General features: G+C 38.9%; 1 protein-coding gene across 4 annotated transcripts in view; it reads right to left on the bottom strand.

The window, feature by feature from the left end:
- Positions 1 to 27,282, bottom strand: part of traf7 (TNF receptor-associated factor 7) — a 65,786-nt gene that overhangs the window by 11,584 nt on the left and 26,920 nt on the right. For 2 of the 4 annotated variants that reach the window (XM_043711204.1, XM_043711202.1), the window contains exons 2-11: positions 17,604 to 17,725; positions 16,478 to 16,535; positions 13,910 to 14,001; positions 10,508 to 10,624; positions 9,871 to 9,963; positions 8,467 to 8,500; positions 7,975 to 8,158; positions 5,662 to 5,796; positions 2,382 to 2,599; positions 1,367 to 1,440 (exon numbers count right to left, since the gene is read on the bottom strand). In XM_043711204.1, coding sequence (XP_043567139.1) covers positions 1,367 to 1,440; positions 2,382 to 2,599; positions 5,662 to 5,796; positions 7,975 to 8,158; positions 8,467 to 8,500; positions 9,871 to 9,963; positions 10,508 to 10,624; positions 13,910 to 14,001; positions 16,478 to 16,535; positions 17,604 to 17,684 — 1,086 coding nt within the window. In that variant the 5' untranslated portion in view covers positions 17,685 to 17,725. Of the gene's footprint in view, positions 1 to 1,366; positions 1,441 to 2,381; positions 2,600 to 5,661; positions 5,797 to 7,974; positions 8,159 to 8,466; positions 8,501 to 9,870; positions 9,964 to 10,507; positions 10,625 to 11,150; positions 11,232 to 13,909; positions 14,002 to 16,477; positions 16,536 to 17,603; positions 17,726 to 27,282 lie in introns of those variants that run through there. The other 2 variants (XM_043711205.1, XM_043711206.1) reach the window with 2 other exon arrangements.

Here is a 27,282-nt window from a genome sequence, read left to right as displayed (position 1 = left end):
TCACATTTGCTAATACCCTTTAGGGAAGGAAATCTGCCATCATTACCTGGTCTGGCCTACATGTGATTCCAAACCCACAGCAATGTGATTTGATTCTTAACCCCTTTCTGGGCAATAAATGCCACATGCCCTGAATTAATTTTACAAAAAAGGTATTTACAACATCTGTATTCTGTTTTGAAATACAAATGACGGAATGGAATCAATAACAAATGCTTTCAAAGACAAATGGTTCTATTTTATTGCATTGTATTGATACTCTGCAGTGATTACTATATTGCATTTACATACCACAGTATGTAAATTAAGCTTTCGTATAAACGAGATGACCTGTCTATTTATAGAACCGACGTCAAAGAAGCCAGTTCAAAGCTATGCTTTGGGAGTATGCAAAAGACTGGTATCATCAATCAACAACACTGAGGAGGCCTACTCTTAAAGGATTCATATTAGTTATGCAACAGTATAAGAACTGGGAGAAGGAAATTCAATCCTTTGACCCTGCTGCACCATCTAACAGGATTATGGCTGATCTCATTTTTGCCTCAATTCTACTTTCCTGTATGCTCCCCTTAAGTCTTTAAGCTCTCACTAACTAAAAATCTGTCTATCTTCTCCTTACATTTATTCGGTGTCCTGTATCCACTGCACTCTAGGATGGTGAATTCCAAAGATTCACAATCTTTCAAGAGAAAATTATAAAAAATTCAAATTGCTTTGTTTTTAAAACACAAAATTTACTTATGATACATAATGTACTCACAATTACACGTACATACTTTGAGGGTACAGATTTTCGTTTGTGCTGTTTAATGACAATTTTCTCCAATGTTGCCCTTCTATAAAATTTTAAGTTACAGAAATATCTTACAGTAACTGCCATTATAAGCTGAACTGCTTATTTCAGGGCTATAAGAACACCAATGCTTAAAGAGTTGTCCTGAAAATCCGGGACAACAGATTTAATGGTTAAATTAAAAAAATCCAATTCGCAAAAACCAAATTGTGGAATGAAGCTTTGTGCCACATTTAGCTGAATAGACAATTTTAGGAAATAGGAACTGAACACACACTGTCCTGTTTTACATCTTTCCATGTTTTGCAACAATACACTAAATGCGTTTTTGAACTCTATTGCTGTGTACAGCTGCCAGCAATCTCAACACTATCAGGATGTGCCATCTGTACACTCTGCAGAAAACAAACATCCTCATTTCCCAGAAGTGTGGATTGTCTGACATAGGCAAGTAAACTCAAGAACTGCAGGCACAGTAAACAGAACCAGCATTTTGAGTTTGAGTCATAAAACAGTATTTCGAACCTCAGCTACAACTTGATATCAAGAAACAAACTTCATGGATCTTACACTTAGCATTGATGCGTCTCTTCGGAACTCCATTAGATCCTCACTGAGTTTACTTTGGTTCTCATCCAAAACATCTGAAACACCAGATCATCTTCATGTGAATTCCCAGTCCACAATAAATAACATATTCACCAGTCCATTATAATTACAAACCTCATGTTGCAATGAACTGGCTACATCACTAAGACATCAGTTAACACTTGCAGTGCCAAAAGGGTACGGCAATGTCCATATGCATTATTTTGTTTCCAACAGTTGCCTTCTCAAGTTACTGACACAATGAATAGGTTTAATAACAAAGCTTTGACAGCTTATTTTCTAAAAATTACAGAACACCAATAACTTTGTCAAGATTCCAACCTGAATAAGAAGCCACTTGATACAGTTTTGATTTCTTCTCTTAAGGAACATGCCTTAATGAAACTGCGATATCAAAAGCACTGTGACCTTTGTGGCCAATAGCATCATACATTCTTAATGGCAGGACGAATGCAAGTAATCCAGCAAATCACCTCATGCCAATGAGCTAACATACTGTGCCATCACAAAAAAACAATTAAGTTTAACATGAATAAGTTGCTTTACTGCTATTCTTTTTTCCTTCTCTCAGTTAAGAATTTTGTGCTGGCTTTCAATCATTTTCAGTTGCCTCTTTCCTTGAAAGACAGAACAGATAAATGATATTGTCCTATGTTGTTTAAAAATTTAAAGTCTGCTGGGAAAGGTCTATCTGGAGCTAGAAACAATCAATCAATCAATCAGTCAGTCTGACTTGGCACATTAATGAATGTTAGCTGTTAGAAAATTAACAAAAATACTCAACAGTTATAACCTGGAAACAAGACTGGAGCATTTTGGAACTGAAACAATACTGCATCTTAAAGAATTAAACATACAGACTGATTTTTAGCATCATTATGACTCAAAAGTTTACCGTCATTCTCTGCTAACAGTAATAAATGTAAACCATTCTTGGGTTTTGAGTTATGAGAATCTCCTGGTAAGTTTTATTTACCAAACTTTAGCTCCAGTGATTTCTCCAACTGGTCAAGTTTCTCAGAGAGTTTCCCAAGCATTGACCGAAGGAAGGCAATCTCTTGGTCTTTTTGAGCCAGGCCTACTTGCATCTCATGAAAGCGGTCATCAGTTTGCTGCAGGAACTCCTTAATACCTTCAAACTTGCACACCTCCAGGTGGGCTTCATAGGTGTCCTGATTTCCAACAAACGTGCATCTGATTCAGGAGTGGGTAGAAAGGCAAAAATGTAATGAGCAAATCAATTATAAACCAACAATTTATTGGCTTCTACCTATTGCATTTGCAGGATGTGATATTGCCATTTTCTTAGTTCCTACCGAATTAAGAACATTTCTTATGAATGCATAAAGGAAAAGATTGGCCCTGTGGAAGTCATAATTTAATATTAACAAACTGCATTATGGCTCCTGTTGCATTTAATGTAATGCTCAACTCCTGAATGGCTTAAATAAATACAGGTATTTGCATAATGGCACAACTTAGACCGAAAGCTCAATTAAGCTTATGATAGTTATAATTGGTTTGGTGAAAAGTAATGTTAGATAAACAAAATTACAGCAGCACTGAATCAGGGATCAAAGAATTTTAACATTGGCAAATGAAACAGGAGTCAAGTATTCTGTTTCGTTCTGCTGTTTCTTTCCAGAAAGAAACGAGCCAAAATGAGGAAGTGCAAGCACAAAAAGGGGGAAAAAGTTGAGACAGCAACAGAAGGAAGTGAAATAAGGCATCTTACCACATTTCTAGGAAATATCTCAAAACAATTAATTATCTAGAAATCAAGTTGGAGTTTTTTTGCACAAAGCACGCACCCACAAACAACAAATGTGACAAAGGCAAGTTAATTAACTTTGGGTAGTGCTTCTTTAAAGGAGTAATGCTGACTAGAACACAAGGAGAGCTTCCTTTTCTTCACGTAGTTCCACAGGTTTGCTTATGGCCTGGGAAAATTCACTGGGTGGAGTTTTGGGTTTGCAATGATCGGAGACAGGGGTACTTCATTCCTGACTGACAAAAGTTTAAAAAAAAGGATTTCTCAAGATGATTGGGTTCACCTCGAATATGCTGTAAAGTATCAACTGCTCGTTTACATATATATTAATACTCTATTCGTAAATGAGAATTCTGAAACTTTCTTTGTAAAGGCAGGATTAAAGCCAATTAAACAATTTCACAGTAAGAAATGAATGACAGTGCATAGTCTGCACCGAAAATCATCTTATAGGTTATTCATACTAGCATAATTGTCATTCTTTACAAAAAGAAAATAATTTTATTGTCCTTCAGCTTTTTGCTGTTTGATGAGTTGATTTACTTCATTTCCCAGAATTAAATTGAGCAATATTTCTTCCTTTGTTGGAATAAAACCAGAAATATCAAGAATGTGGTCCTGAATGCAGTCCAGGCATCATTCCCTTGTTTAACTATGTGCACCACCTTTGTTTCAGTCTACTTTGGGCTACTGGAAGTTACTCAGTTATTATTACATCATAATTGCTGCAAATCTCTGAACTATCTGCAGATTTTCTGATCTATACATTCCTTGATTTAACAAGCTCCAGCTCACAAAACAAGTGATGGCTTGATGGTTGACTGATGGATGCAATACTGATTGTAGTTTACATGCAGTGTGTGAGAAACTTTTATTCAAACGATGAAATCAAGAAATAAAAATAGCTTGGTGCTCTGTTCACTTGCAATTTATCTGGTAATATACAGACATGTAATTCACTATATTCAACTTATGTCTAGTAGTTAGTCACAGAGGCCTATAGCATCGAGAAAGCCCCCCAACCATAGAGTCTGTGCTCGTCAAAAACAACTATTTATCTATTCTGATCCCATATTCCAGCAATTGGCCTGTAGCTTTGCATTCCAAGGCATCACAAGTGCACATCTAAATACTTTTTAAAATGAAGATTTCTGTCTCTAACAGCCTTACGGGCAGGGAGTTCCAGATTCCCATCACACTCTGGGTGAAAGATATTTCTTCATATCTCCTCTAAACCTTCTGCCCCTTACCTTGAATCTACAGTCTCTGGTCACTGATCTGTCCACAAGGGGAAAAGTTTTCTCCTGTCAACTTGTCTAGCCCCCTTATAAATTCTATTCATTTCAATCAATTCCCCCTTCAATCTCCCGTGATTAAAGGAAAACAACCCCAAACTAACGAATCCCTCTTCCTTAGAGCATCGAGCCCAGCAACATCTTGGTAAATCTCCTCTGCACCTTCTCCAGTGCAATCACATCTCTCCCACAGTACGGATTACAAAACTGTATACTATATTCTAGTTGTGGCCTAACCAACTTTTTGTACAGTTTCAGCATAACCTCCTTGCCCTTAAACTCTGACTCAGCTAATAAAAGGTAGTATCTCATATGCCTTCTTAACTACTTTATCTGCCCGTTCTGCTATCTTAAGGGGCTGGTGGATTTGCACAGCACACCACTCTGTTTCTCAGTGCTTCCAAGGGTCCTACTGCTCATCATGCATTCCCTTGCCATATTGTTCTGCCTATGTGCATCACCTCTGACTTACCAAGATTGAATTCCATTTGCCCAACTGACCAGTCTATCTACACTCTCCAGTAATCTAAAGCTATCCTCCTCACTATTTACCACTCCACTAATTTTCGTATCATCTATGAACTTACTGATCAAACCTCTCACATTAAAGTCGAACCACAAACATCAAGGACCCCAACACTGATTGCTGAAAACCACTGGATACAAGTCACAAAAACATCTGACCATCATACTCAACCTAGCCACTCAGGCAATTCTGGATACGGTTCACAAAATTTCCTTGGAAATTCCTTACTTTTACTATCAGTGCTTTATGCAGCTCCTTACCAAAAGCCTTGCTGAATTCCAAGTAGACTATACTGAATGCAGTGCCCTCATCTATACACCTGGTTATCTCCGAAAAATTAAATCAAGATGGTCAGACATGACCCCCCCCCCTTAACAAAACCATGCTGACTGTTCTTGATTAATCCATGCCTCTTCAAGTGCAGATTAATCCTGCCCCTCAAAATTGGTTCCAATAGGTTCCCCACCATTGAATTTAGACTGACTGGCCTGAAGTTTTCTGGCTTATCCCTTTATACCTTGAATAATGGTACCACATTGATTGTCCTTTAGAGTTAGTGAATAAAACATTAACCAAGTTTCAGAGAAATGAAACTTCATGTTAGCGGATTAAATCAAAATGAGCAAGTGAAGAGCTGATACTGTGCAGAAGCACTAATACTCACCCATACTTGGAGTGAGGACATTTAATGTGTTCACATTCTTTAAGATGAGCATCAAGGTTCATTTTTAAGAGCGGGGGACAATTTGGATTGTTAGGACAACGAACTGGTCGGTAGTCACAGCTGCCCTCATGGTCTCTGCAGCAAGACAACTCATTCTGATAAGATTATTTAATTCAGGAATCAATTCTGTTGTTATTTGTAGCAAGATTATAAACGAATTTCATAAACAGAACAGTTTACAATTTTTCTATGAAACCTTTAATGAGGAAACGCACATTCAATTTGTATCAGTACATGTACTCTCTGATCTGTATTCCAAATGTAAAAGTAACTCATCACCCTCAACTCTCAGCAGTTACACACACAAGGTTTGCAATTAAAAAGCAGTTATTTCATGTGCTCTACTTCGTTAAGCCTTCATCTATTTCTAAGAACTTTGAATTTAGTTAACAAAAAGGATTTGTCACAAAAACTGAAATTTTGAGATCACATTATAAAATGCCCCTTCTGCACATACTCCAGCTTCAAGTAGACTATAGTAAAAGCACATGGTATCACTACTGAAATAAGGTTGTGTTTTCAACCAAGACTATTATATTAGACATGGTTCGATTGACCTATCTGATCCACAATAACAATGATTAACAGGCATACTGCACTGAAAATGGGAAGCTGGCACTTCAAATTCAAACAGTCTGCCTCAAGTGCAGGAATCTGACACACTCTGGCAGGCAGAGTTAATTTGTGAAAGTTTGATCAAGCCAATATTACAACTTTGTATTTGTGGGGGTGGGGGGGGGGGGAGGTTTGAGGGACTGAGGTAAGAATGCTTGCCCCAAAAATCATTGACCGTAATGAAACAGTAGTGAAGAATTATGATCTACAAGACAGAGAGAAAAGGAAGAGAGAAAACGGAAACTTGTATTTGTTTAGTGCCTTTCCTGATTTCAAAATCTCCCAAAACATTTCACAAAGAGAAGGATGGTGAAACAGCCACTGCTGTTACTTGCGAGCACTGCAGCCAGTTTGCACAAAAGTAACATGCAGAAACAATCAAGATGAATGACGGCAGAAAATGCTGGAATAACTCAGATCTGATAGCATCTGTGGAGACAGAAACAGTTGACATTTTGAGTCGAAAAGCTCCTCTTTATAGCTGATGCTAAGTTTTGCAAGCATTTTCTGCATCCGCAGTCTTTTTTAAGTAAAATTAATATTCAATTCATTTATGTGGGAGATGGCCTTGCTCTTTCTCAATAATATGACATTGAATTATTTACATTAATTGCCTCAAACTTTGTTCTTTATTTAAAGTAGAGAATCTTCAACAAAACAGCAAGCCCTCAGTACTGCAATGAAGCTATAGCATGGGTTACATGGTAAACTTTAGTACTAAGGTTTGACCCCAGATTTACCAGTGCAATGAGACAAAACTCAAGCAACCACTTGAAAAATATGACAAACACCTTGCACACTAAATTATTCTGGGAGGATATTCGCAAATATGTTTAATATAACCTACATGGCTAGAAATCAAAAGCAGTATAATGTATGTTTAGTTTAAAAATGCACCTTAGATCAAGATAGATCCATTACCTTAATGTTTAAACCTGTTTGATAGGAATCAAAGTTCTTCAGTTAATTATAGCCTTCAAACACTTGATCCCAAGACCCTACTGTGTGTACAAAAGATATGGGAATATTGTTTACAGCCACAGCTGGATAGGAATTACTGCTTTTGTTTGCATAGTTGATTTCTTATTCTCAAATAATATGTTGTACAATTTTAAAGTTTAATCAAGTTTGAGGTTAATTTTTAATGCAGATTAATGTACATTGAGCAGCCAATTGAAACACGTTATTACTTTGTCTAATTTACTAACATTCAATAGCTACTAACATGCAATGTCTTTTGTATTAAAAACATGATCCACTGTCCGCCAGAGTCAGCTTTATCTGAAGAACCAGATAGTGACCTTCAAGAGATGTGAATAATGTCTAGGGACAGTGACAGTAAAACAGGAAGTCATGTATGCCAAGCTTTTCAACTAAAGAATGAGACTGCTTGCTGTGCGCAAGGATGCTGTCTCCCAAGAAGGATAATTTCAAACATTGGAAAACATTTTCTCATAAATTAGTGCAATGAGTACAATCAACATATGCTTTAGATTGAGTGTTTTGGTTCTGACAGGATATTTGCCCAGTTTTTAAAAAAATCGTAAAAACTGCAAATTGCAGAGCTTTGCTGAAAAGTGATTTGTTAAATTAGCTGAGTGATTATACACATTTATTTTTTAAAGAAGTTCAACTTACTTTCTACCACTCAATTTAACAGTGAAGGGACATCCACGTGGGTCAACTTCAAAGGCCCCTGGTTTTCCATTTGAACCTGGCCGGCAGCCATATTTACAATGGACAAACAACTCTCCAATCTGCTCAGCCACAGCTATGTTATTAACTACAACTGTCAGCTTTGCATTGTCAACAGGGCACTTTTCTGAAAGCACAAAAAAAAGTAGTTAAAAGGAAGCAAAAATATTCAAGACAGTGGTGCTCTGCAGTATGTTTCATTTATTCTCTGCAAAACAAAATGTTGCAACTTATGACGATCAAACTATAAACTGCTGTGACAGGTCTTTGTGAATGTAGTTTTTTAAAAAATGCTCATAGGTGGCTTAAAACATTACATTTTCTCACTGAACTGTCTTGAGTACACAATGTTACATTGATTACAGAACAATCCCTGTGAAAGGTGTGCAGTTAGTGAAAGATACAGTAGTTTGGTACAGAAAAGCTGACACTTACCAGATGTTAAGGCGCACCTTCTACAAAATGTGTGCTATTTTAAAGAAAAAGAAACACTGGTGTTACCAAGTGCCATTTTAATCATTGCATGAAAGATTCACAAGAATTGGAAGCTGTGTTTCAAACTGGTTCATTCCAGCAGCATGTTTAATGTACTAAGTTGATATATTACAAGGGTTTCCTTCCTGACCCAACTGAAAAGAAACAAAAAGTGCTAACTCTGCACAGGGTGATCCCCTCCCCCCAGCCAAACATCCATGATTCACCCAAATTACAGTAAAAGCTATGACTAATTTACAAAGTCGTGCAAAACATGCAACTTATTCCTCAGTACCAGCTACTGACATGGGACTGCAAGCTTCATTTTGATGATATTTAACTACCTCCCCATCCTAATTCCTGCAGCTGCACGGTATGTTGAAAACACTTGTCAAACCTGGATATCGTGTCCAGCATGCTTACTTCCTGAAGGGATTTTCCATGCTAACAAGGAAAATTCAGTTTCCTGAGTGAGAGCTTTAATATTATGCAGCTAACAAGGACACCATTCTGTAAATGATATCTCCAAAAAAACTAGCGGACTGGTAACAAAGCAATATTATATACTAAAGTTGAACCCAAATATGATTATTGTTAAATGCCATACCAAAAACATCATTATCTTTATTTATTGGAATTATCTTTTGTTTGAAGCTAGCTGAAGTTCATGGACACGTACAAAAACCAAACACTGAATAACTTCTTTACTCCACACAAAAAGTAACTAATTACAATCGGAATCGCATTGAATATTAACCACAAGAAATAAAAATTATATGCCAGGAATCAAAAAGATTAACACGATTCACATTAAGATTTTGGAGAAGATTTGTAACTCAGGTTGTTGGTTTGATTACTGAACAGGTGAGAACAAACCCACCAGCTTAGCGAGCAAACTGACAACGTGATACACATTGTTAAAAAGGGAAAGGAATGCAGTACAACCTAAGTGCACTATTTTTACATTGCAGTCATTTAATGAGTACCCATTCTCTGGGAAAACTCCCCAGCAAAAAGCACTAAGCAGCAATTCCGGCCATCACTCCAGATGAACTCTTGGTTCTTGAAGATGCCAGAGACTCAAGTCAGACAGCTATTTCTGCCACACTCTTGCCCACTCATCTTTAGCAAGAGTGCAAGGTATGGTCAATTAAAATACTGCAGTGCTTCGATTGATCTACAAAAGCTGTGGACTTTTCTCATTGAAAGAATATTACATTAAATTTCTTACCATTTTACTATCCTGCAAAAATGCTACTATCTTGCAAGGGATCGTTACTGCTGGAAATGCATCAACAATTCATTAATGCATTCCAAACTTTAAGACAAAAAGTATATAATAAAATTCAGAATTATAATGCCTACTCCACATGTTGTGATGACAGGATCCTTGAACACACTGCAACAAAGTTGGCAGCATAACTTCACCGAAGGCTGTTCTGCAAAAACCAATGGTTCCTGGAATAAACATTAGATTATTATTTATGGTATGGACACCAAAAGTCAAACCAAAGTGACATGCTGACAATTTAAAATTATGATTTACTTCACAGAGAATGCAAATTAGCTTGCTTTTAAGTTTCAGTTTATTTAACAAGCTATTAATTGAGTTTGACTTTATCTTCCTCACTTCGTTTTCATTAAAAAATTTCTAAATAAAATCTTAAAAATAAATAGCAAGATAAGTGGCAGTTTTGGAGGACTCAGCAAAGGAAACTTTTCTGTCATTTCAGCAATTTTGTTAGTTGATCACCAGACTAAGTCAATTGTTATGTTTCTAGTTCTAGACAAAAGTCTGAAGCATTTTAGTGGTAGCTTGATTTTTGTATCTCTTGACTGGATTTAGTTACATTTATATTTAAATCATAAAGCGATAAAAATGCACAGAAGAAAATGTTATGGATGCGGAAATCTAAGCTCTTGCCTGTTTTAAGTATAACTAAATCTCATTTTAACGGCCCTCCCTTCCCCAAACAATTCCCAAGACTGACAATTCACACACCTGCTCATCTTCCTCTTCGTGCAGAGAAAATGTAGATCGTAGGGACATACTGGATTCTGAGTGTAGAGACCTAACAGATATCGCTGAGTCTGACCGACGTGGAGTACTGATAGGAGGCTGCAAAAAGGCATCACTATTGTTTGCATTTCATACACTATACACAAACAGGATTTATTTTCTACTTATATAACTCTGATCATTATCATTTACACCATTAATACTTTTGTTTATTTTAAGTGCAGGTTCAAAATAGAAATAGTCAGAATTAAACTGAACACTTTCTATACAAATCATTAACAAACAATTTAACAATACAGCTAATGTGTTGAATACATTTTGAGTTGGTCTAACAAATTCAGCATTAAATCCCATTTCAACGCAACATTCAGTGAGTAACAATATATAATATTTCACAGATCCAAAAGGAGCGAAAACAATAAACTATTCCACAGTTCCATTTACCTAACTATTTATAAAACGTAGCCATGATACCACAGGATTCAAGTGCTGGGAAAAGCACATCAAAGACCAACTCGTTGTAATGGCACAAAAGCAGTCAGCCATAAAGGTAACTCAAACACAAGATAAATAAAACCTAGTATCTTATACTTCACTTCAAACAAGAAAATACACAAGAAATTACCTTGGGACTTCAGTTAAAATAGCTGTATCTCCAAATTCTAATAACTTCGTAAAGACATTTGCTGGGCTAACTACGACAACATTAGCACTCAGCAGCAGCACTTGTCCTAATCACTGCAACCTTTCTATCCCAGCAAATCTGGTGATTTCCTGCTATTCAATTAACATGAGTCGCACTTTGCTGTTTCCTGCACTGGGGGCCTAACCAAGGGCAATAAAATATGCCATTGACATATTTTGCACAGACAACTTAAAAATTTGCATTTAGCTTTCAGAAACAGTTCAGGAAGGTACTTAGAACAAGCAAGGCAAGTTCTGGTCAAAAAAAAGTTAACTTATTATCATTCAAATTTACACTATGTCGTTGATCTAATCTAAAGTTGAATATAGAATGGTAGGTAAAGAGAAAAATTCAGCAGGTCTTCATTTATTTAAAAGTATGATGAGTTGCAGGGTCCACTCTAAGTTTCATGCTACTTAATTAGGAGTTGCACCGAGAACACAGCTTTCCAACAACCTTAGGGACACAAAGTATAACCCAAACGGAGCTGTTAAAATGTTAATAGCTCAATCCTATATATAATGTCCCATTTCTCTGAAAATGCTCAGATATGGAGCAACCATTTCCTGAGGTGAAAAACATGGATATTTGCCAAATTCCACTCTCCCAGTGACTACTTCTTTCAACAGCACCTATTCCAATAATACTTACAAACGGTAAGCCTGTAAATCTGTAACAAGGCTTAAAAAATTAGATTTGGATTCCTGACATATTTGATACATTTAATATAGCAATTGTTCAAAGTTCACAAGAATGCAGTCATCATCACAGAGTTAGCAAACAAAGTGGAACTGTTTAAACAAAAATAGAAGATAAATAGACCCTCAAAAATAAGACACTTATGGACTTTCCTCAATTGTGGGGGAGAATTTTGGAAAGCTATGAGAGGAGATCAAAGGATCATATGAAAAGGTACAGTGTGATGAGAGAAAGGCAATATGAATTCGGAAAAGCCAGGTTATTGCTGGCTAATCTTAGTTATGCTTGGAGGAGCTTACGGATCATGCGGGTGACAAAGCAGGTACTATCCATCTGCATTTGATGAAAACAGTTGATACTAGTCTTCATGATAGACTGATTCCTGGGATGGCAGGACTGACATGAAAAGAGACTAGATCAGTTAGGATTATATTCACTGGAGGTCAGAAGAATAAGGGGGGGAATCTCATAGAAGCCTATAAAATTCTAACAGTGCAACACAGAAAAATGCAGGAAACATGTTCCTGATGACAAGGCAGTCCAGTACAAGGAGTCACCCTCTAAAGGATAAGGGGTAGGCCATTTAGGACCAAAGTGAGGAAAATATTCTTGTCCTAGAGAATAATAGGTCTATGGAATTCTCTGTCACAGAAAACAGTGGAGGCCAAGATGTTGAATGTTTTCAAGGAGACAGTTATGGTTCTTAGGGCTAAAGGGATTGAATGGTATGGGGTGAAAGCAGAAACAGGGTTCTAAATAGATGACAAGCCATGGTCATATTGAGTTGCAGAGCAGGCTCAAAAAGTCAAATGACCTACTCCTGATCCTATGTTTTAATGTTTTACTTGGTGCATGACCATAGAACATGTAAAATAATGAAGTGGACTGATGTGTGCCTGAGATGATGTCAAAAAGTGTCAGATTACAAGCAGTAGAGTCCCATAGAGTTGCCATTGGAGCAATCATGGATTTAAATGTTTATTAATTATTTAGAAGCAAGAATATTGCTCAAGATGTTCAAGTTAGATAATTCTAACCTTGATATAGTGCGATCACCAGAAAGATACGGGCATGCAAGGTCACTGGACAGAGAGTGAGGTGGCTGATACAACCCAGTAGGAGCAAACATAATGTCATGAGATTAAGTAGAGGTGAGATTAAGTAGGTTATACCTTTAATGGGATTTACATGACGTCATAGTAGGAAAAGCACTTTTGGAAAGTTCGGTGGAAAGGTCATTAAAACTCAGTTCAAAATATACAGCGAAAAAACAAACACGACAAGGAAAGAAAACAAAACATTGGTATACACAGCTAAGGTTGTGACTTTGAAGTTTAAAATTGTGCCTGATCCTGATGAGGCAGCTGGAATGTTGGATCATGGTTAGCTGTATTACCCAAAAGGACACAGAAATAGAAGAAACAACACAGTGGGCTAGGAGGCTAATTCTTAAACATAAAGAACCAAGTTATTAGTTTTTTTTAGATTAGATTAGATTACATTACAGTGTGGAAACAGGCCCTTCGGCTCAACAGGTCCACACCGACCCGCCGAAGCGCAACCCGCCCATACCCCTACATTTACCCATTACCTAACACTACGGGCAATTTAGCATGGCCAATTCACCTGACCTGCACATCTTTGGATTGTGGGAGGAAACCGGAGCACCCGGAGGAAACCCACGCAGACACGGGGAGAATGTGCAAACTCCACACAGTTAGTCGCCTGAGTCGGGAATTGAACCCGGGTCTCAGGCGCTGTGAGGCAGCAGTGCTAACCACTGTGCCACCGTGCCGCCCACTATTAGGAATATTTCTGCACTCGTGAGTCATTACTATCCAGAGAACAGGGGGAGCTTCAGAGGAGGTCTGTAACATTTACAGGAGGCTAGAGAACTTGGAGCCTTTGGAGTTTTTCCAACTGAGTACAGGATTTGAGGACATGGTGGTAGAGTTCAATACTAAAGATGTTGAAAGAAACTGTGGCTGCAAAGTACCTACCATTACATCATCCTCATCCCTTGGTGAATAGGTCAAGGTGCTGGACGATGACGGGGTCCGTCGATGCTGCTTGAAGGTATTTGTCCCATCAGCTGTACATCAACAGAATAAAATTATCCCTCCTTCATTTAAAATTGTCTAAAAGTGGCACTTCTACATTCCACATTAACAAAGTGTCTTTTTATTGTGTTTTCTCACAGTAGAAAATCTTAATACTTTTAATGCATCAACTTGTACTTGGTCAAGCATTTTATTACTCGTCAAGTTATATATTGGTTATGGCCAATCACAGAAAAATCTAGCATTTCAAATGCTGGTTGCTGAATAATGAGAAATACTTCCGAGGTACTGCAACTGAAGTCACTACTGCAGCCAGTGCCTATCACAGTTTGGAAGCCCTGACCAGAACTCTGCAAGCCAACTTGCTAATGTTTATTTAAACAGTTTTCTCCAAGCGACTTGAAAACTGCCATGTCCAGATTAACAGACCTGTTCAAACTTTGTATGTAACAGTGCAAAAATGCAATCTACTCCTTTCCAATACTGCAGGAAGCCAGCCAAGCAATACAGCAGGACATGAAGCACAAATAAAGATGATGACGATGGTGATAGGGAGGCAAAAGGAAGAGATAAGAAATAATAATGGAGGAAAGGCAAGACAGAAACACACTGAAAGAAGCGTGAAAATACAGGAATGGTGGAGAGGAAAGAAAGGGAGAGGAAAATGTTGTAGGAAGGAAAGGAAAAAGGAAACAGATTGAGAAAAAGGTGAATGTAAATGGTGGGATAAGAAAACAACTAGAAAGTGGGGGAATTGCATGATATTTCATGCATTCCCCATTGCCATTTGCCTTAGCTAAAGGAACGTATAGATTCTTTCTCTCTCAAGTTAATACGGTTTTTAATTTCAAAAATATATTTGATTCACAAATTATTATAAAAATACAAGACTTTGCAAAAAATACAATGAACTTTGATATTCCTAGTTACAATCTGAATCCAGTTGTAACAAAAAGGCATTTTATAATCATGAAAGGAAATCTTTTACATTCCTTTAAGGCAAATGAGGAGGTCTCAGATCTTATTAGACCCCCGCTATACTTCAGCCGAAAGATCTTAGACTGTGGTCTTTCCCCACTGCACCTAGTTAGCAGTTGCACTAAGCTTTATGGTGTCCCTCAGCACATAGCCCTGGACCGTAGAATGTGCCAGTCAAGATCAACTCTTTGCACAGGAAGAGCAATAAGTTTCAGACAAACCAAACAGCGTCCTTCTCTGAATTGATGGTCCTTCAGGTTTGGTCAATGTTTGTCTCTGTGTGGATCTTGGTGAACAGCCCGTATTGCGCCAAGTCCTGCGTCACAGAGCTGCTGGGTCAAACCTCAACAAAAATCATTGCATCTCTCTACAGACCTTTGCACAGGCACATTCCTGATAGTTTCACTAAAAATGTCAAGGCTGGAGTAACTATTATTTGTTGGTTTATGGTTTGGCATAAACATAACACACTTCATATATATGGACCTAGCATGCCTGAAAATTAATGTGTGATTAAAGTTGCATGTCACAGCAATATTTCTATTTTTCTCATGTGGTACACCAGGCCAGGGCTGCCTCAGTTTTGTTTCTCCTTCAAATCTATCACGGAGGATCATTATCATAATGATAAAATCATTTCCTGTCAGTACTTCATCAAAATTAACTGCTAGACAAATATTTCATTACTTGTAATCAAATAAAATGTGCCAACAGCAAATTTTGTACTCAAGGGTATTCTAATGGTGACTTACTTTAGCGTCCTGACTAACTTTAGATTTTAATATGTCCATACAGTGCAATCTTGTCATTAGAGGCTGACATACTAAGCAATGAATTAATAATAAATTAACAGCTGTGCATTTATTTAGACTGCTTTGACTGCACATTACTTCATTTTGCTATAGACCAATCCGCAACATATGGTAACATTTAGAATCAGTAGTAAATGAACCAAGAAAGTGCTGTGGAATTATACATTTTACTCTTTAAAACTTCAAAACACACAAAAAAAACCTATTGTAGACTGCAGCTGACTAGCTCAGAAGCTAATTCAACACAGATAGAATCACAGAATCATGGAAACAAGCCATTTGGCCCATCAAGTCCACAGTGACCCTCCAAACAGCATCCCAACAGGATCCAACCCTACTACCCTATCCCTGTTACCCTATATTTCACATGATTAACCCACCAAGCCTATAGACCACTGGACACTATGGGCAATCGAGCACGGCCAATCTACGTAACCTGCACATTTTTGGACTGTGGGAGGAAACCGGAACATCCGGAAGAAACCCACGCAGATATGGGGAGAATGTAGAAACTCCATGCAGACAGTCACCTGAAGGTGGAATCGAACCCGGGTCCCTGGCGCTGCGAGGCAGCAGTGCTAACCACTGTGCCTTCTTTTCAGTCTTCTTTTATGGATAGACTACCAAGAATTGGTGGGACTTTCAAACTTATCAGATGGTTAAAGTTTCACTACACTCACTCAATCCTGTGTGGTGTTCAAATAACAGTCATGCTTACCTTTAGTGATGGTTGTAACAGTAGAATACGCTGGACCAAAAGTAGTTTCCATCCTTGTCTGTTTTTGAAGGAAAATAAAAAAGGTTTAAATTCCTGGTCTGGAGAAGAGGATGCAGTGGTAATGCAATCAGCTAAAATTTTGGGTTGACCGGATTTGTATCCAGCTAAGTTCCACCACATTTACAAGCAAGTTCCTCTCCCCTATGTGAGCACCACTAGAAGAGACAGGAGTGGCAGCATGATGGCACTCATTCAAACTCCTGACAGTTGTTTTTGCTGCAGCAATGTAGCACAATTCAATAAAACTAATTTTAATAACGGTTCCTGACTGGCTGATTATCTGTTTCATCACTCCTCTAATTAACAAAATATATAATAAACTAAAAGAAAAGTGTTACATAGTAAAAAGGCTTCTATGCTGTAGCATCTGTATTGGGTAAATTTTCAAGCACACTACTGTAGGAATGGAGGCTTTCTGGGTGAATATCATTAATCTGCTTTTTCTGCTAATATTTTCCACCACCACTTTCTAGACAGGATTGATTCTTTACTGAAGTCAGTCTCCGTGAGTGAGTCTACCAATATAATTTCCCCAGGGTCCATTACCCATACGCATGTCTTGTGTGCACGTCAACAGGTTATCTACTTTGGGGAATGGCAAAACCATTTGCTGTCAACTCTGAACATATTATCATTCAATATCCATTCGTATTTAATAACAGCAACAATGGGAGCCAGAGATGATGATGGCAATGGCAGTACCAATTACTCACCTATATTCACTAGATTACTATAAAATTTTGTTGGCTGTCTTCCAAGTTACAGTCCCCGCTATTTTCCCATTGAAATTCAGACTCCGACACAATGCATTCAGGTAGTATTTGCTTGGTTCCCTTCCCTCTGGCAATTAGTGATTGAAAAGGACTCGAGGGTTGCTAAAACAACAAAAAAGGACAGGCCCTACAGTTCTCCATGCTTTCTGCACATGTTCTGCTATTCAATTTGTGGTTTCAAATTTCAGAAAATGCCATAAAAACTTATTGTTCCAGGGAAATAATGTAGAAATTCTTGGGTTTACCTCCTAACAGATCAACTCCATCTACTTGGCATGATACATGGCACTTACAATGCTGGTATTGTCTATCACAGGTATGTTCGCGGCACCTCCAGAGAAACGGTTGTAGCGATTGTTCTTGGTTGAGGTCATAATCTAGAACAACACCCAGTCTTCTACTTTAAGTCCATTCCCTAATATTGGGGAAGAAAAATATAAATTATGAACTGCATGTGGTGTGTGTGCACGCATGTGCATATTTTATACTGTATTTGGACAGTGAGAAATTCTTTCAAAACATAGTATCGATCACACATTTTCAGTTTGAGTAGAATATTCTGAAAACAAAACATTAGCCAGAGATCACAGAAAACAATGTTGGAACATTATATACTTGTTTAAAAAAAATGGAAAATTGTACAGTGGAAGAACTCTAAATTTTAACTTATTTCCACAATCAAACTCTGAATCGTGCTCTCCATCACAGAATAGCTGAAAGGTGTTACATGTTGATAAAGCTTTTTCTCTTTCAGTCTTCGTGACAAACAAGAAAAAATAAACTGCGAGGCTCAAAGTACATTCTGCCGATCGTACAAAGTGCAATGTCACGTACGAATTGCAATGCCTATACAATACTAAGTATATATGCTATAAATCCCAGTGACTGACGACTCAAATCAAAGATGTTTCTTTCATTGTTTGAAATAGGCAGACTAGGTTCAACCAGGTCATTGTTCAAAACCGAAAACTCATTTCATAGGATTCTTCAATCGAGCAGCAATTGCTGAGCAATCTTTAATGGCGCTTACAGCTACACTAACAACCAATTGAAGATAGTCAAGCTCATAACATGGTTCATTTATGCTTGCCAGAGGGGAATACAGGAATTACAACCAGAAGTAGGCCACTCAATCCCTCGAGCCTGCTCCTTCACTCAATAAAGGTTATGGCTGATGTGATTTGAACTTAACTTTGCACTCGGGCCTACATCTGATAACCTTCCTCACCCCATCCTGCCTTAAAAATATTCTAAGACTCTGTCTTTAAAAGGTAGTGGAAGCAGAGTTCCAAAGACTCTCAACTGAGAAATCATTTTGCCTCATCTGTTTTAAATGGGCAGTGGGCATTCACTCTCAGAGACCAGTTCCCTGCGAACAAAAGAAAATGTTCAGTCTTTGCAACTTTTTTGAATTACCCAGAAGGTGGGGAGTCTATGGTTCCCTGGTGTTTTCTCCTCGGCAACACATCAAAAGACAATGAGATATTGGAACAGATCATTCAGCCCATCGAGACTGCTCTACAATCCAATCACGGCTGATATGTTTCTCAACCCCATTCTCCTGCCTTCTCTCCCTAACTTTTAATCCCCTTACTAATCAAGAATCTATCTATCCATTCTGTCTTAAATATACTCAATGGCTTGCCCTCCACAGCTCTCTGCAGCAATGAATTCTACAGATTCACCACCCTCTGGCTGAAGAAATTCCTCCTCAGCTCAGTTCTAAAGGGTCATCCCTTCACAATGTGACTATACCCTCCATTTCTCCTACTAGTAGAAACATCTTCTTCACATTCGCTCTATCCAGACCTCTCAGTATTCTTTAACTTTCAAACAGATCTCTCCTCATCCATTGAGTACAGATCCAGAGTTCTCAACTGCTGCGCATACGACACGCCCTTTATCCCCAGGTTTATTCTTGTAAATTTCCTCTATATTTGCTCCAAAGCCAGCATAACCGTTCTTAAGGTTTGGGGCCCAAAACTGCTTATAAGGTTCCAAATGTAGTCTGAGCCTCAGCAGTAAATCCCTAGCCTTGTATTCTAGTCCTCCCGAAATGAATGCTTAACATGCACCTGCCTTCCTAAATGTCAACTGAACCTACACTGAATTAGAATCCTGAACTAGAATTCCTAAATCCCTTTGTGCTTTCCCCATTTAGAAAATAATTTACACTTCAATTCTTCCTACCAAAGTGCATAACGTCACACTTTCCCACATTGTATTCCATATGCCACCTTTTTGCCCACTCTCCTAGACTGTCCAAATCCATCTGCAGCCTCCCTCCCTTCTCAACACTACCTGTCCATCAACCTATTTTTCTGTCATCTGAAGATGCAGCAACAATGCCCTCAGTTCCTTCATCCAGATCATTAATGAATGTATCAGTGTTGACTTTACAGTCAATTAGCAATTAATTCTCCCAAAGTATAAATTGAGATCATTTGAAATTTGGCATTTTTGATTTGTCTTGAGGAGTATTAGCAACAACTTTTTCAGAAACATATAAGAGTTAGTCTGTACCAATCCCAGGCCTATTGCCTAGTATCATAACATGGTATCAGCTCTGCATCAATAGATCTACAGGCAGACAGAGCAATGTTACACAGAACTCTTAATGTAAATCAGAGGGAGTACTGCAGAGTTCATCCATGTCACTTCCTGATGGATTAGGTGAAGAAGCTTTTACATAGAACATATGGTCTGCTGAAACACATATAGCATTAATCCAAAAAAAAGAATTAACTTCATTTAGTATGAAATTTTTCAGCAGGATAAAGTAAAATCAAGTAGGATGTAATAATAGTGTTGGTCTACAACTATTTGCTCCAAGCTTATGCTGGAGCTTAGAGCTGCAGCCACCATGTGAAATGCTGAACATAACTGGAATCTGGAACTTTGCCAAGGTCACGAACCTGTATTAGTCCCCAAGGACTAATCAAGAAGGTAAAATGCAAAGAATAGTATTAGTCAGGAGTTAGGTTTGATAGAAATACAGAAACAGAAAGGTGTACAATATAGCAGATAGTTATAGTCTGTGCTGGTTGAGAAAGGAAACATCCAGGCTAATTTCATTTTCCAGCTTTATCTGAGACCTTATAGTTTAAAATATTTCAAGTTACTTCCAAGTATTGCTTAAATGAGCCTCACCCCCATTTTGGGCAGCAAGTTCTAGACACCAACATTCTCTGGGTTAAAAAAAAAATTGATATTTTGCCATGCACACAACCTCCACTTGACCATTTTTTTTTGAGAAAAATGTATTTAATATAAATTCACCCAGAAAAATGTACATTACAACAATCTTGTAATAAAATGCTTCACGGCTTTGGGAGCCCTCATACATAAATCACAAAAAAGCCAGTATACGGGTTCAGCAGGTAATAGAGAAGGCAAGAAAACTGAAGCAACCAATAAAGGCCAAAAGATTTTACTAGGCAATCAATATTTATCATAGAATCATAACAGTGTGGAAGCAGCCTATTCAGCCGATCGAGTTCACACTGGTCCTCCAAATACCAACCCACCCAAACCCACCTTCCTACTCTATCCCTGTAACCCAGCATTTCCCATGGCTAATCCATCTAGCCTGCACACCCCTGGACACTATAGGCATTTTAAGCATGGCCAATCTACCTAACTGCCCATCTTTGAACTGTGGAGAACCCAGTGGAAACCCACACAAACACAGGAAGACCATGCAAACTCTACACAGTCACCCAATGGATGATTTGAACCCAGGTCCCTGAGGTTGTGAGGCAGCAGTACTAACCACTGAGCCACTCTGGCACCACTTGATTTCTTTTTTAAGATCCTAACTACAATTATTTGGAAAAAAACAAGTTTCATAATTTATTTACATCTGTTCTAGCCATATTTGCTAGAGAATGTCTGCTTTTCATTAGCTGAAATCAAACACTGGATTTCCCAGAAATATCCCTACATTCCTTACCATCTGCAATCTGCAGAGGAAATAATGCAGTCCAGATTAGTTTCCCCAAAGTGGCCTACTGTTTACAGGATTCAAAAGTAGCATGTTATAAGAGAAATCTTTTTATTGCATTTTCTGCTCTTCAATTTGACTAAAAAAACTATTTGCATATCAACACCAACTTTACTTAGATTACTTACAGTGTGGAAACAGGCCCTTCGGCCCAACAAGTCCACACTGACCTGCCGAAGCGCTTTAGAGCTAACAAAAACCGAAGTACCTTTAATACATCTTCTAAACTCAAATCAATTTCAGAGGAGTCGATTAAAAAAAAAAAAATTTTCTGGTCAAATCGAAAGAATTATCGATATCACTGGACCATTATCGAGAAACACAAGGTTTTCCCCTGATAGTTCAACTGAGTGGTAAGTGGTTGAACACTACAAATTCAGAAAGAAACATTTGCAATACCTGGTCTGTGCTAATATTCTTATCTGGTGAGTCTAACACCTAGACCACCCACATTAACACAGTGGTTATAAGCAAAGGATAAATGGGGAGAGTGCTATGACACCGGTTCACCCCTTGAGCCACTAAAACATCTCCATCATCTAAAAGACTAAAATCATGGCAAGGGGTGAAGCTCAGCTGGCCACAACAGCCAAGATGTCGATGACCTCAGAGCTATACCGAAACCTGGTCTCAAAATGTCTCCACACGTGGATAACTTAGTGAGGCTCACAAGATGGCAACCAAATACAGGTTATCGTCAAGAATATTTAACAAAAATTCAACTGGTAAAGTCCTGTGTAAATTGGAATCATTTCATGCTTGCAATTTACATTTGATAAAAATTACCATTTCATGGAATAAGCTGCCAGTGGAAGTGGGAGAGATGGGTACAATTACAAGATGGAAAAGATATTTGGGCAGATACATGCATAGAGTTATAGAGATGTACAGCATGGAAACAGACCCTTCGGTCTAACCTTTCCATGCCGACCAGATATCCCAACCCAATCTAGTCCCACCTGCCAGCACCCGGCCCATATCCCTCCAAACCCTTCCTATTCATATACCCATCCAGATGCCTTTTAAATGTTGCAATTGTACCAGCCTCCACCACTTCCTCTGGCAGCTCATTCCATACACATACCATCTGTGTGTGAAAAAGGTGCGCCGTAGGTCTCCTTTATAGTTTTCCCCTCTCACCCTAAACCTATGCCCTCTAGTTCTGGACTCCCTTGACCCCAGGGATAGGAAAGGCTTATTGGGATATGGAGTAAATGCAGGGACATGGGAGCATTTAGTTTGGGATACCAGGTTAGCCTGGAGGATTTATACTGCAAGCAATTCAAGAAAGAGCCCTGCTTAAAATTAGTCCCCTGTGGTTTGGCTGGAAGTTGCAGTCACTTATCGTCATGTGCCTCCAACAGCAGCATGACCATGCAGTATCAACTCATTCAGTCCCAGCATTCAAGGCAGAGGGGTCAAAAGAACAGCTGCCACACGGGCGAGGGAATTTAGTTATCACTATCACTTCCCACCACTGGTGAGGTTGCTGATGCAAAAGCAGATATCAGCTTTGAAGTAGAGTCATACAGTGCAGAAACAAACCCTTTGGTCCAATTTGTCCTTGCCAATCAGGTACCCCAAACTAAACGAGTCCCATTGGCCTGCATCTCATCCATATTCCTCTAAACCTTTCCTACTTCATGTACCTGTCCAAACATCTTTTAAATCTTGCACTGTAGTCGCACCCGTCTCTACCAATGGTAGCTCATTCCAAGAAATGTTTTTTTTCCCAAATCTGGCTAAGGCCTTCATATTTGCAGATGTACTATAAAACCAACTCACACAGCAGCAAGATAAATGGGCTGATGTGCAAAGTGAACCTGAATACCAGGTGCAGGCCTTTCCTTCCAATCTCCTGCAGCAACATCCATAATATCAATGAATATGCAACTTCCTTCTGAAGGTTACAAATTACTATTCAAATGCATGTAAAGTGAGACACAGTCCTCTGTGCAAAGGGCTGCAATGCAGTCACATGTTACAACATCAGTTAGTAATTGAAACAATGTGCGTTTACTAAGTATGCTTTCAAACATCCTTGTGCTTTTTGCAGAATTTTATTTCATTATCTGGGAGCTGGGGAAGAGAGAGGGGTACTATGGAACACAGACACAAACAGCTGGAATGTACTTAGCTATCTGAATAATAAAAGATAAATACACTTGGGGGATGAGAAGTCAATCATGACCCTATTCCTGAACACAATAAAGAACGGAGGACGCTGAAGATCTGAAACAGAAATGACTGGGAGAATCTCAGCAGGTCTGGCAGCATGCGTGGAGAGAAAGGAGAATTAACTTTTCAAGTCCAGTGACCCTTCTTTAGAAGTCCTTATGCTTGCCCTGTTTTAATTGCAGTTAGGATGAGATGTGAGAGGTTTCACTTAACAACTGTAGCTTGACCCAGTTCAAAACAGCAAACCGGTACCAAAATCAAACTGACCTCTATCCTTACAATTCAATACTGCAGGTATGACTTGCTCTTGACAAACAGAATGCATTCATTTACAGTACTACTGAATGCCCCTAAATTACCAAAACAAAAGTTAACACTTTGTTAAGATGCCAAGATAAACTGAGTAAATTCAAAGTAGTAATATTAATGTCCTTGAATTTACAATTTTGGTTCATAAAGCTATGAGACAGCCCCAGTAGAACGGATTTCTTTACCCAAGGAAGGTTCGCCAGACTGATTCTAGGATGATTTGGAGATGCTGGTGTTAGCCTGGGATGCACAAAGTTAAAAATCACACAACACCAGGTTATAGTCCGACACATTTATTTGGAAGCACTAGCTTTCGGAGCACTGCTCCTTCATTAGGTGATTCTAGGATGGTAGGATTGTTCAGTGAGGAGACAATGAGGACACTGGCTGTATTCTTCACAGCTGAGAAAGGAGAGGAGAGATCTTTTTGACACACAAACTTCTTCCAGGGTGGATGCAGGAAGGTTGTTTCATATGGATAAGGATTGTTGTTGTCCAGATTGAGGGGATGGAACATCTGGTAAGCTGTAGGCCATATAGGACTGAGATGAGGAGGAATTTCTTCAATCGGATGGTGGTGAATCTTTAGAATCCTTTTCCCCACAGGACTGTGAAGGCTTAGTCATGGAGTACGCTCATGACAGAGTTCAATGGATTTCTAGATATTGAAGGTGTCAAAGTCCATGGGGAATAATGCTGGAAAATAGCAGAGCAGGCTGGATAGGCTGAATTACGTCCTCCTGCTCCTGATTCCAACTAAAATGAGCTTAACGATCAAGGGAAAGCATGTATAACTTAAACTTGCATCTAATTAGCAACCATTGTTATGGCACCACACATCAGGATATCACATCTTTAAAATGAAATATTAAGTTACCAGTAATAAATATAAGTACTCATTCCACCAAATGCCCATTAATTAAATGGGACTAATAAAATGGTTCTGTTAACCGTCATGAGGGATAAGTGAAGAGGAGGTAAATGAACAAAGTGGGTAATTCCACCCACCCCTCATCCTCCAAAAGAGCCAATTATACTTGCTAGAAGTGTGCAGAATTTAAAGGTATGGATGATAGATAAAGAAAAGGGTTGTTCCCATTTGTTCATGCTATAAGGACTGGGGGCATAGATTGAAGATTTTGGAAAGAGTTACGGGGGAGGGGTTGGAGAGAGAAGAGAAGAAGGCGGCAGGAAAGATCTTTTGTGGTGAAGACCTTTTCTTGTTTTATGCAATGGGAGGGGATGACCTCGAACCCACTGCTACTACGAATGTAGGAGCGGAGACTGTGAATGATTTCAAAAGGAAACTGGATGAACATTTGATGGAAATAAACCCACATGGCTACAGGGATATAGCAGGGATGGAAAGTGACCTGATCATTTTGGACATGATGGGTCAAATGCTCTCCTTTTGTGTCAGTTTGATTAGAGTCCTAGAGATGTACAGCACGGAAACAGACCCTTCGGTTCAACTTGTCCATGTCGCTTAGATATCCCAACCCAATCTAGTCCCACCTGCCAGCAGCCGGCCCATATCCCTCCCACCCCTTCCTATTCATATACACATCCAAATGCCTCAAATGTTGCAATTGTACCAGCCTCCACCACATCCTCTGGCTGCTCATTCCACAGAAAGTGAGGGCTGCAGATGCTGGAGATCAGAGCTGAAAATGTGTTGCTGGAAAAGCGCAGCAGGTCAGGCAGCATCCAAGGAACAGGAGAATCGATGTTTCGGGCATTCCTGAAGCAGGGCTTATGCCCGAAACGTCGATTCTCCTGTTCCTTGGATGCTGCCTGACCTGCTGCGCTTTTCCAGCAACACATTTTCTGCTCATTCCATACCTGTACCACCCGCTGCGTGAAGAGGTTGCCCCTTAGGTCTTTCCTATATCTTTCCCCTCTCACTCTAAACCCATGCCCTCTAGTTCTGAACTCCCCCAAGCCAGGGAAGAGACTTTGTCTATTTATCATATCTATGCCCTTCATGATTTTATAAACTTCTATAACATCATCCCATAACCTTCGATGCTCCAGGGAAAACAGCCCCAGGCCCCAGCCTGTTCAGCCTCTCCCTATAGCTCAAATCCTCCAACCCTTGCAACATCCTTGTAAACTTTACTGAACCCTTTCAGATTTCACAACATCTTTCCAATAGGAAGGAGACCAGAACTGCACGCAATATTCCAAAAGTGGCCTAACCAACGTCCTGTACAGCCACATCATGACCTTCCAGCCCCTGTTCACAATACTCTGACAATAAAAGGAAAGCATACCAAATGCCTTCTTCACTGTCCTATCTACCTGTGACTCCACTTTCAAGGAGCTATGAACCTGCACTCCAAGGTCTCTTTGTTCAGCAATACTTCCTTCTTGAGCAGTAAACAAAAGCAAACAGATTACTCAATTTCCTCACACAACGTGATCTGCCATTTCTCTGACTCAAGTGACAGCATTCAAATACAAGTAACATGACAAAGAATGAGGGGAGTGGAGAGTTTGTGGTAATGTCTTAATAAAAGCAAAATCCTGCAGATGCTGGGAATCTCAAATGAAAAATAAAGTGCTCAACAAGATTCAACATTTCACGTCCAAAATGACTCTTCTCCACAACTCAAAGGGGTTGGAAAATTATGTTTTTTTAAAAAAGCTGCGGACAGAAAGACAGAAGGAACAGGCAGTTAGGGTGCTCACAGCTCAAGATAAAAAGGTTGCTAATGGAGGTGAGGGGAAGATGCAGCCAGACATGGAGAGTTTCCAGCATTTTGTTTTTATTTCAGATTTCCAGCACCTATAGTATTCCACAAATAGATCAACTTAATGGCAGTCTTCGAGTCGGAATATAGGAATAGTAGTAGGCCATTCAGCCTGTTGAATCTGTCCATCACTTGACATGTTCATGACTAATCTTACACTTCAATGACTTTTATTCACCCATCCCTATAACTTGATGCCACTAATAATCAAAAATCTATCAATCACTACCTTAACCAACAAATAAAAAGCTTCCACAGCCCTCTGCTGTAAAGTCCAAAGATTCACAACCCTCTGAGTATAAGAAATTGTCCTCACCTTGGGCAGTAAGTGGCACCTCTCTTATCTTTAAATTATATCATCGGATCTGGACTCCCCAACCCAGGCAAATATCTTACTTGCATTGACCATGTCCACCACTTTTAGTTTTTGTCAATTTTGATGACATTACATCTCATTCTTCTAAACTCTAGAGAATATAGGCTGGGTTTGCTCATTCTCTTTTCATACAATCGACCCACCATCCTGGGAACACGTCTGGTGATTGATAGAAAACCAAAACTATACACAGTACTCCAAGAGTGGTCTAACCAAGCTCCTGTGCTATTGAAGCAAGACTTTACTACGCCTATACTCAATTATTTGGTTTTCTTTGGTAAGGCAAGGGATATATTGAAGCTGGGGAAAATCTCCAAAATATTTGTCAAAGCAACAAGTAAAAGAATAAATAG

Source organism: Chiloscyllium plagiosum, chromosome 21 (genome assembly GCF_004010195.1).
Source record: "Chiloscyllium plagiosum isolate BGI_BamShark_2017 chromosome 21, ASM401019v2, whole genome shotgun sequence".
Lineage (NCBI taxonomy): Eukaryota > Metazoa > Chordata > Chondrichthyes > Orectolobiformes > Hemiscylliidae > Chiloscyllium > Chiloscyllium plagiosum.
The sequence above is the reverse complement of the archived record's forward strand: the minus strand, read 5'-3'. Positions and strand labels throughout refer to the sequence as shown.